This window comes from Perognathus longimembris, chromosome 17 (assembly GCF_023159225.1).
Source record: "Perognathus longimembris pacificus isolate PPM17 chromosome 17, ASM2315922v1, whole genome shotgun sequence".
In the NCBI taxonomy this organism is placed as follows: Eukaryota; Metazoa; Chordata; class Mammalia; order Rodentia; family Heteromyidae; genus Perognathus; species Perognathus longimembris.
This window is the reverse complement of record NC_063177.1, coordinates 28,382,881-28,399,084: the sequence shown is the minus strand read 5'-3', so window position 1 is coordinate 28,399,084 and position 16,204 is coordinate 28,382,881. Positions and strand designations below refer to the sequence as shown.

At 53.6% G+C, this 16,204-nt stretch overlaps 1 protein-coding gene across 1 annotated transcript; it reads right to left on the bottom strand.

Annotated features, from left to right (window-relative positions):
• Positions 1 to 4,078: 4,078 nt before the first annotated feature.
• On the bottom strand, positions 4,079 to 15,931 carry LOC125366055 (myeloperoxidase-like). Its single transcript, XM_048366451.1, has 14 exons — positions 15,913 to 15,931; positions 15,680 to 15,748; positions 15,439 to 15,532; positions 14,175 to 14,350; positions 13,882 to 14,005; positions 13,080 to 13,209; positions 12,776 to 12,982; positions 11,487 to 11,805; positions 9,692 to 9,852; positions 8,779 to 9,034; positions 8,218 to 8,388; positions 6,712 to 6,949; positions 4,851 to 5,062; positions 4,079 to 4,169 (listed from the first exon to the last, which is right to left on the bottom strand). The coding sequence occupies exons 1-13, from the start codon at positions 15,923 to 15,925 to the stop codon at positions 4,858 to 4,860; spliced, it is 2,163 nt and encodes a 720-aa protein (XP_048222408.1). The 5' UTR covers positions 15,926 to 15,931; the 3' UTR covers positions 4,079 to 4,169; positions 4,851 to 4,857.
• Positions 15,932 to 16,204: the final 273 nt, after the last annotated feature.

Here is a 16,204-nt window from a genome sequence, read left to right as displayed (position 1 = left end):
CAGTTAGGGAAGATATGAAGCAAGCACTAAAACACGTTTGGAATTTTAAAAAATGTGTCATGTTGGTATGTACTGAGCTAGAGAAAGAACAAATGAGAAAGCCAACGGTTAAAAACAACAACAACAAAACAACAACAACAAGGAATTCAGGGGCTGGGAATATGGCCTAGTGGCAAAAGAGCTTGCCTCCTACACATGAAGCCCTGGGTTTGATTCCTCAGCACCACATGTATAGAAAACGGCCAGAAGTGGCGCTGTGGCTCAAGTAGCAGAGTACCAGCCTTGAGCAAAAAAGAAGCCAGGGACAGTGCTCAGGCCCTGAGTCCAAGCCCCAGGAAGGATTGGCACCAAAAATAAATAAATAAATAAACATAAATAAATAAAAAGAAATACTTTAAACAAACAAACAAACAAGGAATTCAGTAGTAAGGAAGGAAAGATGTTTTCATGAACCTATTCTTCCCCTGAGTGTGTTATTGCTGGAGAGTTACATCAATGCACTGGCCTCTGAAAATCCAACCAAGTGACATTCAAAAGTAATGGTTCATTGGACTATCAAAAGAAGGACGCAACCTCAATTCTGGCACCACTGCAAAGCTAACATCTATCAGCATTTGATGTCTGCTGCTCCCCCAACAGAGGAAACTATTGTCCCCTGGACTCAGGAATCTAATGTTGATTCCTTGATCATCTTGTTGTAGTCTGGGGAGCGAGATAATCCACTGAGCACTGTTAAAGGTGACAAATGACTTTTATTAGTCAGTGTGCAACTGCCTTGCCCTGGGCTACCCCAAAGCTAGGAGCAGTTACAGCCTCCAGGGGGCAAGTTTCTTTCCTTCCTTTCCACAGGCTTCTCCTGTCCACAGGGCTCTCCATGAGCCTCTCACTCTTCACAGGCCTCTGTTCTCCATAAGCCTCTCCCCTCTCTGAGGGCCTCCACTTTCTACATTTCTCTCCACCAGCCTTTGCTCTCCACAGGCCTCCACTAGGCTCTGTCTCTGCTCCGCTCCATCTCCGCTCCTTCGAGAAACACCAGGCTCTGGACTCCTCACAGGCCTCAGGCTCCAGGTTCCTTCACAGGCCTCAGGTTCCACTCAGCTCCTCTGACCAGCTTAGCTTTGCTGTACTCCTCTGACAGGCACAGCGCTTCTGTCAGCTCCATTAGACTCCACTCTCTGTCGGTTCTCCTGGGGCCTCTGGCTTTCAGCAGGCTTCGGCTCTGGAGGCCTCTCCTCTCTCCCGGCCCAGAGCTAGGCCACTCCAGCCTCCATTCTCCCCAGGCCTGGACTTGGGCCTCCCTGTGCCACTGGTCTGGACTTGAGCCTCTCTCCACTGCTGGTCCACAGCAACCCCAAGGCCTTTGTGGACTGCTCAGCCATTGACAAGCTGGACCTCTCCCCCTGGGCCTCAGTGGAGAATTAGAAGCCATGGCCTTCCACGTGGCATTGGGAATCTACCTTTGGTCCATGCTGCCATTTCAAGCAAGTGAGATAACCCCGGTCCCTTAGAGCTGCAGATCTCAGTCCCACAACCTTCCTTTCCAGCTAGACCTCTCTTGCATTTGTTGGACCAAGGCCAATGGTAGCCACGTTTCTGGGTCTTCCACCTGGCTCCCATCACTTCCAACCTCTTAGCCTATGGAAAGTTTCCTTTCTGACAACATCCAGGCCCTCTGGGATGGCATTCTAACCTGGCTTGACAGGTGCCACCCTTCCTCTCCCTGGCTGAGGCTGTAGACTTCATCCTTCCCCCATCCTTCCAAACTAGATTGTAGGCTTCCTGAGCCCTAGACGTCTGCCTGTGTGTGAGTGCAGCCGGGGGCCTGGCCATGGTACTCGGGTAGCTTAGTGCTCAATAAACATCTGGTGTTGACCGAAGATGCTGGCAGTGACTCGGTTCCTTTCCAAAGGCAGGACTCAGGACCACTGCCAAAGAAGATACAACATGTTTACAGTCCCCATGTATCTTCCTGTTGGGGTGTCTTATGTCTGGGTCTGCTGGGGAAGAGGGGTGTCTGGGTGGGAGGGCCAAGAGGTCTAGAAGAAGGGAGGAAGCTTGGGAAAAGAAACAATGCCATGGAGTGGCAGGACAGGGGCCTGGGGAGGCATTGCAGGTGGATGCCATAGAGTAAAATAGAAGGGTTTCCTTGCAGCTAAAAGTAATCACTTTTCCATCCCTCTGGAAGTACATTTCCTACTCCTCCTCCTCTTTCTCCTCCTTCTCCTCCTCCTCCACTACCACCACCACTACATCTTCCTCCTCTCCCCCTCTGCTTACTCCTCCCCACTCCTCCTCCTCCTCCTTTTCTTGTTCTTGTTCTTTCTTCTGTCTTCTTCTTCTGGTGTGTGTGTGTATGTGTGTATGTGTGTGTGTGTGCTCGCGTGCACACACACGTGTGCTAGTCCTGGGACTTGAACTCAGGGCCTGGGCACTGTCCCTGAGTTTATTTTGCTGAAGCTAGCACTCTACCACTTGAGCCACAGCAGCTCCACTTCTGGCTCTGTGTGTGTGTGTGTGTGTGTGTGTGTGTGTGTGTGTGTGTGTGTGTGTTTTAGTATAGATAGGAGTCTCATAGCCTTGCCTGCCCAGGCTGGCTCCAAACAGTAATCCTCAGATCACAATCTCCTGAGTAGCAAGGATTACAGTTTTGAGCCACCTGTGCCAGGCAATACCCTTTTCTAAGTCTCTGAAAGGACAGCTCTAGAACAATCCTTGAGCCGCTGCCCAATGTCTATTCATAATTCCTCTTTCATTTTAATTTTTTGAGTCAGAGTCTCACTACATAGTCCAGGCTGATCTTGAATTCTCAATCCTCCTGAGTTTCAGATGGATATCTCCCATTCTCCTTCCCCCCACCGCCACGCCCCAAATGCTGGGATGGCAAGCATGCACTAACAAACCTAGCTTACATTCTTCTTTTCAAGCGACCCTCCTATGCAAACCCCAGTAGCACACACAAAAATAGGTAATTCATTGATTAAAATGACTCTGCAGGAGCTGGGCACCAGTGGTTCACACTTGTAATCCTAGCTACTCAGGATGCTGAGATCTGAAGATCAAAGTTCAAACCCAGCCCAGGCAGGAGAGTCCATGAGACTCTTATCTCTAATAACCACCAAAAAGCCAGAAGTGGAGTTGTGGCTCAAGTGGTAAAGCACTAGCCTTGATCAACAAAGCTCAGGGACAACACTCAGTCCCTGAGTTCAATTCCCAGCACCATCACATGCACATATACACAAAATTCTCTGGCAAGTAAGACCAGTGAAGCCACGCTCTCAAGACCCCTTGCCTGGCATGGTGAGAGTGGAAAGCACATTGCCATTGTGGGGAGGTGCCCAGGGCAGAGGACCTGCACCCCTACTTCTTCTCCACCTCTGAAGAGGCATTGCCCTTTCTGAGCAATCTCTCTTTGCCTGTATTTGTTCTACTGCTCACCGTTGTGATAGCCTAGCTTTACCAGGGACCCCAACAGTACATCAGACCCATGATCCATGTACCATCAGTTTCTAGCTGTGCGTGCTCCTTCCCCACTTGGGGGAATCCAGGGAGGGAGGGGGAAGGTGCCCACCAGCTAGATGTAGGGGTCCCACTCCAAGCAAGGCCACTAGGGACATGCAGTCCTGCCACCCCTCAGTCCCTGCTCTCTGATGTAGTCACTGGAAACATGGGGCGAGGGGACTACTGCTCTGAAGGTCCCCTGAACCTTTCTCGGTATGTAGGACATAGAGGCGCCCATCATCTGGGAATCCCTCCCAACCAGACCTTGGCTCATTCTCACCCATGGGACAGTGTTTTGTCCCCTCTGTGTCCCAGGACTGGACAGGAGGTGAGCACAAAGTAATCGTGCCCTAGAGCCATGTACAAACACCAAGGCTTGGGGACTTTGTTCCTGTATCACAGAGGGCTGGGTGGGAAGCCTGGGGTGAGGGCCTGACTACCCTCCATGTATGGAGCACGCCCTGATACCCACACCCCAGTCCAGAGACTGAGGACCCCGAACACCTTTGCTCAAGTGCAGGTTTCAGTGGGAGCCTCCCACGAAGGCCCCAGCCCCTTCCCCGACACAAGCCAAGCAGATCCCCATCGGCAGTGCTTTATTACTATAAATGTCAGGTACAAACATATGATACAAAACGGCCAGTGAGCCCCAGTTTCTGTCCATCTGGTTCCTGTGAATAAGCAAGAGAACAAGAATAAGGGGGAGCCATGGATTCAGCCTGGCTAGCTTTGACCCATAATTCAAGTGCCAATTCCCATAATCCCAGCTGCTAAAGGGTCATCCTTCCAGAAGCCCCTGGTCATCTCTGCTAACCAGGACATGGTCAAGGAGTAAGCTCCTTGAGGAACTTTTTTCTTGCCTCTCTATGTCTCCAATGCCCAGGACAGTGCTTGACATGGAGAAGTTGCTCAGTAAATGAAGGGCTACGGGCTGCAAATGGACCCTTTAAGGAGACATAACCACAGTTATTCACACGGAAGAAAACCCAGGCTTAAGGGAATTGGGCAGTTTGCTCCAGGTCACTATTGAGCAAGGATGTGACTCCAGGAAGTCTGCCCTAAGCTGGGCCTCTCACCAATCACCTTGGCTGCTGCCCATCCATGTCCTTAATACTCTCAGAAGCAGCAAGCGCATACTCACACAAATGACACACATGCCACAGTACATCCAACACCGCCTGTGTTCACAGACAATGCATGCATGTGAAAGGCTGACTTGCACACACGTCAACTCACAAGCACATCTCCTCGGCTGGCACCCAAATGCAGGCCTGGGGTTCTCCTGGGGAAGGGAGTTTCCTGTGGTTGCCCTCAGCCTGCCCACGTGTACCCGCAGTGCAATGGGCCCTTACCCAGCCCCTAGGCCTCCCTCCAGGGACTCAGGTCCAGCGTCGGGAGAGAGCTGCACCCCACAAAGTCCCGGGGGTATGAGTTGGACATGAAGATGTTGTTCTTGGACACGGTGGTGATGCCTGTGTTGTCACAGATGATACGGGGCAAGGAGATCCTGGCCAGGGCCTGGCGCTGCCGCGTGCTGAATACACCTGCATTCTGCCACCAGAACCTGCGGGAGGAGCACCAAAGGCGCTGTGCCCAAGGGGGTCCTGGCCTGGTATCCCCTGGGCTGAGAAGGTGTCACCTGACTTGAGCTGCTCCCAGATGCAAGAGGACCACAGAAGACTCTGTCTTGCAGCACAAGGCAGACCTCAGACCCTAGGGATGGAAGTTAGGGGGGCTCTTCACTCAGGCGTTGAGTACAAAGTGAGGGCACAGTTACCTGCTGCCTCTCCTCCCACCTAAAAATCCTTTCAGGTATCATTCATGCTATGGAGGGAGCCACCCCCACCCTGCCCTCCTGAAGCCCTGGGCCTGGAGCTGTGCCCACACAGGAGTGAGTTTCCAATTTGTCCCCCAAGAAGCTGAAGAGAGAACGATGGGAGGAGGAATCAATGTCCCAAACCATTTCCTCTATAAATAAAGACAGCAACACAAAGTCACTGCAAGGGTTTAGTGAGAGATAGATTTGATTAAAGTTCTGTATATGTGCGATGTGTGAATGCCACCAGTGCAATCCCTTTGAACAACAGGTACTGTCCTTGATGTGACAGGTGTAGGTGTTTGAGGGAGGGAAAACAGAGGAGAGGGTAAATATGGCCAAAAGACTTCATGTTCTTGTGGAAAAAGGGGGAACAGTGAAGCTTATGGAAATTAATTTGAGAAAAGAGAAAGAGGAGATGGGGTGACAGAAAGGATACGTCTGATCAAAGTATGTTCTATGATATATGGACATGTCAAAATAAAATCCTCTGTATAGCCAGGCACTGGTAGCTCACACCTGTAATCCTAGAACTCAGGAGGCCACCTGAAGGTTGCAGATCACAGCCAGCTGGGGCTGGAAAGCCCATGAGACACTCATTTCCAATTAACTACCAGAAAACTGCATGTGGCAGTGCGGCTCAAAGCAGTAGAGCACTAGCCTTGAGCAAAAGTGTTCAGGGACAGCACCCAGGCTCTGAGTTCAAGCCCCTGACTGACCCCCACACACCAAAATAAAAACCTGTACAACTGCTTATAATGATAGCAACAATAATAATCAAGTAGGAAGTCAAGCATGAGTGGCTCACTCCTATAACCCTAGCTGCTCAGAAGGCTGAGATGTGAGAATCCGGACCATGAAGTCAGCCCAAGCAGACAAACCTAGGAGACTCTGATTTCTCTATCCATCAAAAAGCTGGGACTGGAGGCTCAAGTAATAGAGTGCTTGGCTGCACTGTGAGCAGAAAAAGCTGAGGGAGAGGCCCTGAAATTCAAACCCTGGCATGTGCTCACATGCACATACACAAGTGTGCATGGAGGGGGCAATGTGATCTTTTTCTTTCTTTCTTTCTTTCTTTCTTTTCTGCTAATATCCCCAGAGGTACAATACAGGCTAAGTAAGATCTCCAGACAGCAATGTCAGGACCACAGTGAAATGATGAGAAACAGTGTGAGAAAGCTGAGACTGCTCCTAGACACATGGACCAAGACAGAGGAAGAGCCGTAGGCTTTTCCTGTCCCCACCAGAGTTCCAGTTTCCCCTGCTGCGCCTCACAGGGACCACCCCAAGCCTCCTTGAACACACTGGAAAACCACTCTTTCCCTCCTTCTATTTACTGGGGGAAAGCAGGGCATGGGAGGTGATTCGGGGATGGGTGGCCCATGCCAGCAACTCACCGATCTCCATCACGAAGATTCCTGAACTGGGTGCCGATGAGGCAGGCCAGGAGCTTGCCCACCCGGCCGTTGGGTTCTAGGGGCTCAGCCACGCCACCCATCCAGATGTCGATGTTGTTGGGTGTGCCGTACTGTTCCATCAGCTTCTGTGCCAGGTCCAGATTCTTGAGCACCATGCCTAACTCACCGACAGTGCTGGGCTGGGGGAGCCCACAGAAGCGTCTCCAGGCATTGTACCCTGCATGGAGGAAGGGAGACGTGGCTGTAGGTAGAGCTCCTCATTGCAAGGTGGGGAGATCTCTGGGGATGGCAAGGACATGGAGGTCTGCAACCCAGAAGACTCGCCTTCTCACACACTGGGCTATAGATAAGAGGAAGTTCAGCCCTTGCCTCAGGACAAGGAGGATGGCAGGACTTCTCTGGCCATTCACTGTCTTTCTCTTGCCTGCCCACCCTAAGACAAACCCTAGATTGTCATAATTCCTTCCAGGTTCAAGAATGGATGTATCTTGCCAGGTGCCTGTGGCTCACACCAAAGCCAGCCTGGGCAGGAAAGTCCATGAAACTCGTATCTCCAGTTAACCACCAGAAAAACTGGAAGTGGTGCTGTGGCTCAAGTGGTAAGAGTGCTAGCCTTGAGTTGAAGAACTCAGGGACAGTGCCCAGGCCAAGAGTTCAAGCCCCAAGACTGACAAAAAAAGTCTAGCCTTAAGTGAAAGGGCCTGTGGCAAAACATAGACCTTGAGTTCAAGTCCTACCACCTACCCTAAAAAAAATTAAAAAGAGAGACACCTGATTGTCCTCTCGAGCAATCCTACATCTGCCTGTGAGTGATGAGGGGTGAAATGCATCTCGGGGAACACCCCCTAACACAGGCTTTAGGATTAGATTGATACTAGTCCAAGTTCCAGATCTGTCACTGACTTGTCTAGAGTCCCAGGTAGGGTTCTGAATGGTTCCAGGCTTCGGTGTCCTTGTCAATAAAGAGGAGATGAGGGAAGGGAATGTGGCTTAGTGGTAGAGTGCTTGCCTAGCATGCATGAAGCCCTGGGTTCAATTCATCTGTACCACATACACAGAAAAAGGCAGAAGTGGTTCTGTGGTGTTGCCTTGAGCAAAAGAAGCTCAGGGACAGTGCCCAGGCCCTGAGTTCAAGCCCCAGAGCTGCAAAAAAGAAAAGAAAGAAAAGAAGAAACAGAGGGGGTGATCATCCCTTCCCCTCAGAGTTCATGAACAGAGTTAGTATGAATTGATGATGGAGATGGGGTTCCATAGTGTGAGTTACTGTTAGTACAATACTGATGTAGATGGAAGATTCCAGCAGGCTGAGGAGCTGAGAGAAGCGTGGCCAAGGGAGAGGCAGGGCCTGACCTGGGAGCTTCCAGAGGTCTAAGTGCTGGTGTAGGGTCAAGAAGCTTTGAGCAGTTGGAGCCCCTGGCAAGGAGGGAGGCTCTGAGGGCAAAGAGCAGCTACGTGGAGGAGCAGGGAGATTTCTGAAGCCCTTACCTGGGAGGCCGTGGTCCCGGCTGCGCTGCATGTTCAGAGCTGGCAGGTCCAGCCCAATCCTCATGACCTGCTTAAACAATCGCTCCCGGATCTCATCCACCACAATTTGGTTCTGGCGATTCAACTTGGCAGGGGTAGCCATAAGGCCCTGAAGGATAGGGTCAATGCCGCCTAGGGGAAAAGAAGAGTCGGTCAAGTCCAGATAGAACCAGGGGGACTGGAGAAGGCTGTGCAACACCAGTGGGAAAGTTCCTCCCCTCAGGTGTTAGGATCCAGGAAGCACCGAGGTCTCAGGGAACTGTGCCCTTCAGTCTGGCCAGCACGGGAATGCCCCATGAAACCCCTGGATCACAGAGCTCCATAACGCATGGGAAACACGCATCTCCTCTGTTTGCCATCTCCACCCCACTCGGGTCCAGAAGCAGAGTAGGCACAGTGCGCCAGCAAAGCCAGGCCAGATCCCCAAGAAATCAAGAGAAATCTCATCCCAGCAATCTGCCTGCAAGCCTATGCGCCCACCCTCTGGGGCCGGCCCAGTGCTGGCCTAGGCCCCCCTCTCACCTTCCAGCACCACCCTCCAGCTGGCGAAAAAGACCTGGCTGAGTGGGACTCGAGGGTTGAGTCCCAGGGGCTGGTACTGGTGGTTCAGGCGGAACATGAAGGGTTGGATGAGGGTGTGGCCATAGCGGAAGGCATTGGTGAAGACGTTGGAGATCCTTGGGTCCACGGACTCATTGTAGCCTCTGTATGTGGGTAGGTACTTCCTCATGGCTACTGGCCCCAGCACCAGGGGTAGGTAGTCTCGGTAAGTGATGATCTAAAGAAAAGTGACTTGAAACAGCATCTCTACCCCTCCTCCCTGCAGTCTCTGCTGTCCCTAGCATGGGGGGATCCCTGCCATTGGAGGCACTGGTACTAACAGAGTGGTCCTGAAGGGCATAAACAGAGCTCTGCTGCTTGCTGGCAGTGTGACATTGGGTCACTTATTCTCCTCTCTGCACCCAGAATGTAAATTAGGAATGATTATGCTATTAGTCATTGTTACTAATGACCTTTGAATTATTAATGTCTCATTTCTCTCACTATCTTATTACCACGTCCTTTAGAACCAGGGAAACAGGAAATGAATTGTTCATAGTGGCCAGCAAAAGTCTAGCTCATGATAGGAAGGGTTAATGATGTTCTGTGGGAGGAAAGGAGGCAAGAAGGACAAAGGGGGCTGCTCTAGCAAGATTTCTCCCAAAACAGAGGGAAGATGGAGAACAGTCTCAATCGGTATTGTAGACTCTAGAATTTCCTCTGAGGCTGAAAGGAACCACACCGTATGTTTAATGTGGATAATACACTTAACCCACAGCACCTTCACCGCACCCCTCCCCAAACAGAACCCAGGAGAAGAGGGGCATTGGATCATCAAAAGCTATGTGTAGCTGGGTGTCGGTGGCAAGTCTGTGCAACGCTCAGGACAGCCTACCTGGACCATGGCCCCCACAATTTTCCGGGCCTCCTGGTAGAGCTTCTCCCCACTCCACCTGGGGTTCAGGTGCTTGAGCTGTGTGGCCAGCCGGTTATGCTCTCGAACAAAGAGGGTGTGCATGGAGGTGAGCTCGGGCATCTCACTGGAGCGGGTGTCCCCTGAGGGAGGGAAGCAGAGCCACCGGCATTCCCATGGCCTCCATCCAAGAAACACTGGCTTGTTTGAAGCTCCCCATCCAGCCAAGGCCTGCAATGTCTCCCAGACATCATCCTTTCCCCCCAGGCTTGCTTACACTCTTGAGGCCACCCTTGATGTCCCAGTCTGCTTGAGTCTTCATTCTCTACTCAGAGACACTGCTGCCTCATCATGCCCCATCCAGGAGGCCTTAGGCCCACCCCAGGACTGGCCATCATCCTATTCCTGATCCTAGCAGCTCTCTGAGGCTTTGGTTTTTCTCCCTTCCTCCTACCACACACATTGTCACATGGGGGTGAGCAAAAAGTGTAAACTCCACCAATGCTACCTTCTAGTCAGCTGTTCGTCATGATTCAAGTGAAGCCAGAAAGTAGCATGCATGTTAGCACAACCAATTTCCATGCTCATATTGGCACAGATAATGATGCCAGCATTTGTTTCTGCTCAAATCAGACAAAAATTCAAAAATCCACCCCTCCCCCATCTTGCTAGTGCTGGGGCTAGATCTCAGGGCCTGGATACTGTCACTGAGCTTCTTTTTGCTCAAAGCTAACACTTTACCACTTGAGCCACAACATCAGTTCTAGCCTTTTCTGTTTTTGTTTTTTTTGCCAGTCCTGGGCCTTGGACTCAGGGCCTGAGCACTGTCCCTGGCTTCTTTTTGCTCAAGGCTAGTACTCTGCCACTTGAGCCACAGCTCCACTTCTGGCTGTTTTCCATATATGTGGTACTGGGGAATTGAACCCAGGGCTTCATGTATACGAGGCAGGCTCTCTTGCCACTAGGCCATATTCCCAGCCCAGTTCCAGCCTTTTCTGTTTATGTAATACTGAGGAATCAAAGCCAGGACTTCATACATGCTAGGCAAACACTGTACCACTAAGTCACATTCCCAGCCCCAAGCCTCAGAATCCTTCTCAACACAGAATCCCAAAAGGCCGCCACCATTGCAACAGAGATGTTCATCCCACCCTTACCATATATCAATTGCAAAAACAGAAAAGGCTAGAAGTACTGCTGTGTCTCAAGTGGTAGAGTGCTAGCCTTGAGCAAAAGAAGCTCAGGGACAGTGCCCAGGTCCTGAGATCAAGCTCCAAGACTGGCAAAAAAAAAAAAAAAAAGCAGGAAGTAGAGATATGGTTCAAGTGGTTGAGCACTAGTCTTAAGCAAAATAGCCAAGCAAGGGTGCAAGGCCCTGAGTTCAAACCGCAGTCTGACACTCGGAAAATAATACTAGTTAAAATCGCCACATGTGTCTATTAGACAGTATGGGTTCAAGAGGGTGAGTACCACACATTTCTCTCTGGTCCTGAGCGACTCAATGCTCCTGTCCTCCAGAATGCAGAGCAGAAGCAAGAATAGATGACAGGCTCCCCAGCAATCCCTGCGACTCCATCTTAGATTGGGGATGGGTTGAATTTTTTTTTTGCCTGTGTGTCTCCATTCAACTTGTCTCCAAGGCAACTGGACTAATATGAAATTGGTGAGGACAGTGTCTCTCATCACAAACCCACAAGCTGCTCACACACAGGCTCCCCATGGCTCCCCACAGGGAACACCTCCTAGAAGCACCCCAGATTCAAGTCCCTGAGCTGACCTGCCAGAAAACAAGGGATTTGTGCAGAGCGATTCGTGAGGAGACAAGGGTCATCATGCAGACTGTCAAAGGGCAACAGGGCCCTGCCGTTGTCTTGGAAGCGGGTGTTGACGGCCAGCAGCCCCAGCTGGTTGGTCAGATTGCGCAGTTTCATGGCCACTGGCCCCTCACTGCCATACACCCCACTGGCGTCTACAAAGGAGGTGAGCGCGTTGATCTGGTTGCGGATGGTGATGTTGCTCCTGGTGCAAGCTGGACAGGAGCGGAAGAAGGGGATGCAGTCCTGCTGGTCCTTTATACGGGGGTCATCTGGAGGGATCTGCAGCACAGAGGGAGGCTGAATGGTTGCTCTTGAGGGCAGGAAGTATGCACCTTGACCCCATGACTTCTGGTCCCTTCAGCATGCAGGGAGGCCTCTCAAGTTCCTGTCTGGGCCTCTACAAGCACAGTACTGCTGAGGGTCAGGATGATGAGGAGGACACTGGACAGAGAATGGGGTGTGGGGGGGAGCCAATCATCTGATCCCTCCTTTTCTTTTTTTCTTTTTTTTTTTTTTTTTTTGCCAGTCCTGGGCCTTGGACTCAGGGTCTGAGCACTGTCCCTGGCTTAGTGCCACTCCTGGCCATTTCTATATATGTGGTGCTGGAGAATCGAACCCAGGGCTTACATGTATAAAAGGCAAGCACTTTTTGCCATTAGGCCATATTCCCAGCCCTCCTTATTAAGTTTCTTATCTTTCTCCTCCCTCCCTCTTCTGTGGATTTGTCCCCTCTGCTCTCTTTCTTCCTTTTACCTTCCCCTTCCCTCTCCTCTCCTCTGCCTCCTGTCTGTTCTCTGCCTCCCTCTCAAACCTCTCTCCTCCCTTTCCTCTACGAAGCAGGTACTTCAACCTGATTACCCCAAGGCCCCAGTCCTGTGTTATGGCATTGGGGGAAGGACCCTCAGTGGGGAGGAAACAAAGCTGGGGCACTGGGCTCCTACACTGAGGGTGTGAGGGACACCGGCGACCATGACCCCATCCCAGATCTGTCCCAGCCTTGCAGAGACCCTGTCACCTCACCACTCTGAGTGCCAACCCCCCCACACTGTGCTCCCTTGGCTTGGGCTGCCCTGGCTGACAGAGGGCCCTGCCAAGGGGGACAGGCGAGACCTTGGGGACGAACATTATTGGAGCCAGCCTCACTCAGGGCCTTGGGAGAAAACGTGGGCACAGAAGGGCCATGTCCCTTTCCAAAGCCAGCTTCCTCCTCTGCTCCCCGGGCCCCAGAAGGAAGGGAAGAAGGCAGCACCTTGAGCGGGAAGCAGGGCGGCTGCTGCAGGCAGCTGGTCTCGCAGTTGAGGCCGGTGAGGAAGGAGGCCCGGGCGGCCGGTTCGGGGGTGAAGTCCAGGTCGTGGTCGATGAACTGACCCCACTGCATGAACATGAGCGCGCGCTCCTGGTCCGGGGTCAGCTGCTCCGTGGGGAAGCGCACGATGGCGTTGGAGACGGCCCGGGCCTGCGGGGACACCGACGCCGGGGGGGGGGGGGGGTCACTGGGCGTGGGGCGGGCGCGGTGCCAGGGCCCCCAGGCCGCCGGGGACACATCGCCTCACCAGGGGAACGGAAAAGCCGCCGCGCTTGACACCCGGCGTCCAGCCGAAGGGGAGCGAGACGCCGTCCTCGTACTCGGCGGGCAGCCAGCGCACGAAGGCGCGGTTGGAGGCGCCCAGCGTGGGGCTGCGCCTGCACCGGAACGCAGCATGCTGACGCCAGGGGGCGGCCGCGGGCCTCGCTAAGGACCCCAGGGGCCCGCACCGAGCTCCAGCAAGCCCACCCCCGCCCCGCACTGAGCTCCCGCAAGCCCACCCCCGGCCCCGCACTGAGCAACCCCAAGCCAAACCCTGGGCCACACTGAACCCCTCCAAGCCGATCCCCGGCCCCTGGGCCCGAACTGAGCCCCCCCAAGCCGAGCCTTGGGCCCACACCTAGCTCCCCCAAGCCGATCCCCGGCCCCCAGCCCCCGGGCCCGCACTGAGCCCCCACAAGCCGACCCCCCAGTCCCTGGATCCGCACTGAGCCCCCGCAAATGGATCCCCGGGCCCTCACTGAGCTCCCGCAAGCCCACCCCCGGCTCCGCACTGAGCACCCGGAAGCCCACCCCCGGCCCCGCACTGAGCTCCCGCAAGCCCACTCCCTGCCCCGCACCGAGCTCCAGCAAGCCTATCCCCGGCCTCGCACTGAGCAACCGCAAGCTGTGCCCCGGCCCCTGGGCCGGCACTGAGCCCCCACAAGCCGAGCCTTGGGCCCGAACCGAGCCCCGCAAGTCCACCCCCGGCCCGGCACTGAGCTCCCCCAAGCCCACACCGGCCCTGCACTGAGCTCCCTCACGCCCACCCCAGGCCCCCTGGCCCACACCTGTTGTTGCAATGCCCAGTGATGGTGCGATACTCGTCCTCCTTGGGGCACGTCACCCCCAAGTCCTGGTAGGCGCAGCCGCTTGACTTAGACAGCAGGTTCAGCTGAGCAGGTGTCAGCACGTCTGCAAGGTGAAGAAAGGATCATGGGAGCTGCACCCGTCTCAAGCCCTTGGGAGGGGAGCAGAGCCGAGGAATGGAGGAGATGGCTCGGCTGTCTAGGAGTTGAAGGGTTGGAGGGTCGCGTCCCTGGGTCACTGGGAGCAGGGCCTGGGCCTAGACAGAGCCGCATACCGGTGACATTGAAAGGCTTGTGCCACAGGGGCTGCAGCTTCCTCTTGAGCAGATCCAGGGCCACGTGCAGGTAGTCAGCGGCCCGCACGGCTGTCCTGGTGGCTGCCACCGGCTGCTTGAAGTAGGATAGGAGTTCCATGGGGCTGGCCAGGCCACTGTGCATCCGCTGCTTGATGCTGCTTGCAAAAGGAGGACCAGAGAAGGGGTGCAGAGACACTCAGGAGAGAAACAGGGCAGGGTGGAGGGGGCAAGGGGGACAGTATAGACAGACCCACTGATGGGAAGGATCCCCTTTTTTTTTTTTTTTGCCAGGCCTGGGGCTTGGACTCAGGGCCCTGGCTTCTTTTTTCTCAAGGCTAGCACTCTGCCACTTGAGCCACAGTGCCACTTCTGGCCTTTTTATATATATGGTGTTGAGGAATAGAACCCAGGGCTACATGTACATGAGGCGCACGAGGCAACACAAGGCAAGCACTCTTGCCACTAGGCCATATTCTCAGCCCCAAGGATTCTTTTAATAACAAGGTTTGAGTGCCTGACCTGGGGGCTCACACCTGTAATCCTAGCTACTCAGGAAACAGATCTGAGGACTGTGGTTCAAAGCCAGCTGGGACAGGAAAGTCCATGAGACTCTTATCTCCAATTAACCACCAGAAAACCAGAAGTAGTGCTGTGGCTCAAAGTGGTAGAGCAGTACTAGCCTTGAGCTGAAGAGCTCAGAGGGAGTGCCCAGGCCCTGAGTTCAAGACCCATGATCAACCAACAACAACAACAAAATGTTTGAGGTTTGGGTAATTCTGAGGTTTGAAAAAAGCAAAGAAGACAAAGAACCTACTCAAGAGGCCGAGGTGAGCATTGTGGTGTGAAGCCAACCCAGGCATGAAAGTTCATGAGATTCTTACCTCCATTGCCAGCAAAAAGTCAGAAGTAGAGGTGTGGCTCAAGTGGTAGAGCACCAGCCTTGAATGAAAAAGCTAAGGGACAGTACCCAGGCCCTGAGTTCAAGCTCCAGTTCCAACACACACACATACACGGCGGGGGATGGGGAGACCCAAGTGTATAGATAGAAGCAAGAACATGGGAGAGATGGCTCTTTAAGATGATTTGATCCCACAGATGTAACAACAGAGAGACATGGGGTTCAGCTCCCCTCCCCCACAGGGAGCCCTCACCTCTCATCACAGCCAACTCCCCACCCACTGCCTGCTCCTCAGAAAGGCCTATGACAGCTTTGACCAGGGCCGGCCAAGGCTAGGACCCCCACCTTTCCCGTCGCTCCTTGTAAGCCTTGTCCACTAGCCGCTTGGCCTCCTCCATGCAGGTCAGTACCACTGAGGTCTCCACTTCCCCAGGGACGGCTGCCCAGAGCACATCACACAATCAGGGGTGGGTCCAGAGCCCCTCGCCAGGCTCCAGAACCAGGGGGACCAGCCCTGAGAAGGAGCCCTTGGACCCACAACCACCCCCACAGTGCACCCTTGTTGCCCTCCTTTCTGAGTGATTACCTGGAGTGACCCTGTGGGGCATGGCCAGAAGGACCAGGAGCCCTGTGACAGTCAGCAACAGCTTCATCTCTGGAATGACAGTCCAGCCCAGAAAGTACCCTGAGTGTGTGTGGGAGAAGATAGGCACCCCCCTCCCACTCTACTCCCATCTTCACCCCCAGCCCCATCTCCGTGGCCTATAGGCAAAGACAGGCCAGACGCCAGTCCCCCAGGGCCTCAGCTCCACAGCTCACCTGATAGTGGCATCTCCTCTCACTGAATCAGAGCTTTTATGCCCTCTGTGTTGGAGGTGGGGCGGGACAGAGGGAGGGCTCTCCAGAGACTGAAGGCATTCCTCCAGCACTGGAACTGAGGTGGGTAGAGAGAAGGGAACTGGGGGCGGAGGTCGGGGTGGGGGGGGACAAAGAAAGGTCTTGAGTATTCCCCAGATTCTGAGTATAACACTCTCACCCCAGGATTTCTCATCCTCCTATGGCAAGCCCCAACCAGAGCTATAACCAGAAGGTACAGCAACCAACGTCTCAA

Bases quoted from the DNA above. Each gene is read 5' to 3' on its own strand.
- LOC125366055 (XM_048366451.1), bottom strand. The intron at 15,533-15,679 runs GTAATCACTCAG...TGCTCTGGGCAG, and splicing joins GCCCCACAGGGTCACTCCAG to CCGTCCCTGGGGAAGTGGAG. The intron at 13,210-13,881 runs GTGTGGGCCAGG...GTTCCGGTGCAG, and splicing joins ACTGGGCATTGCAACAACAG to GCGCAGCCCCACGCTGGGCG.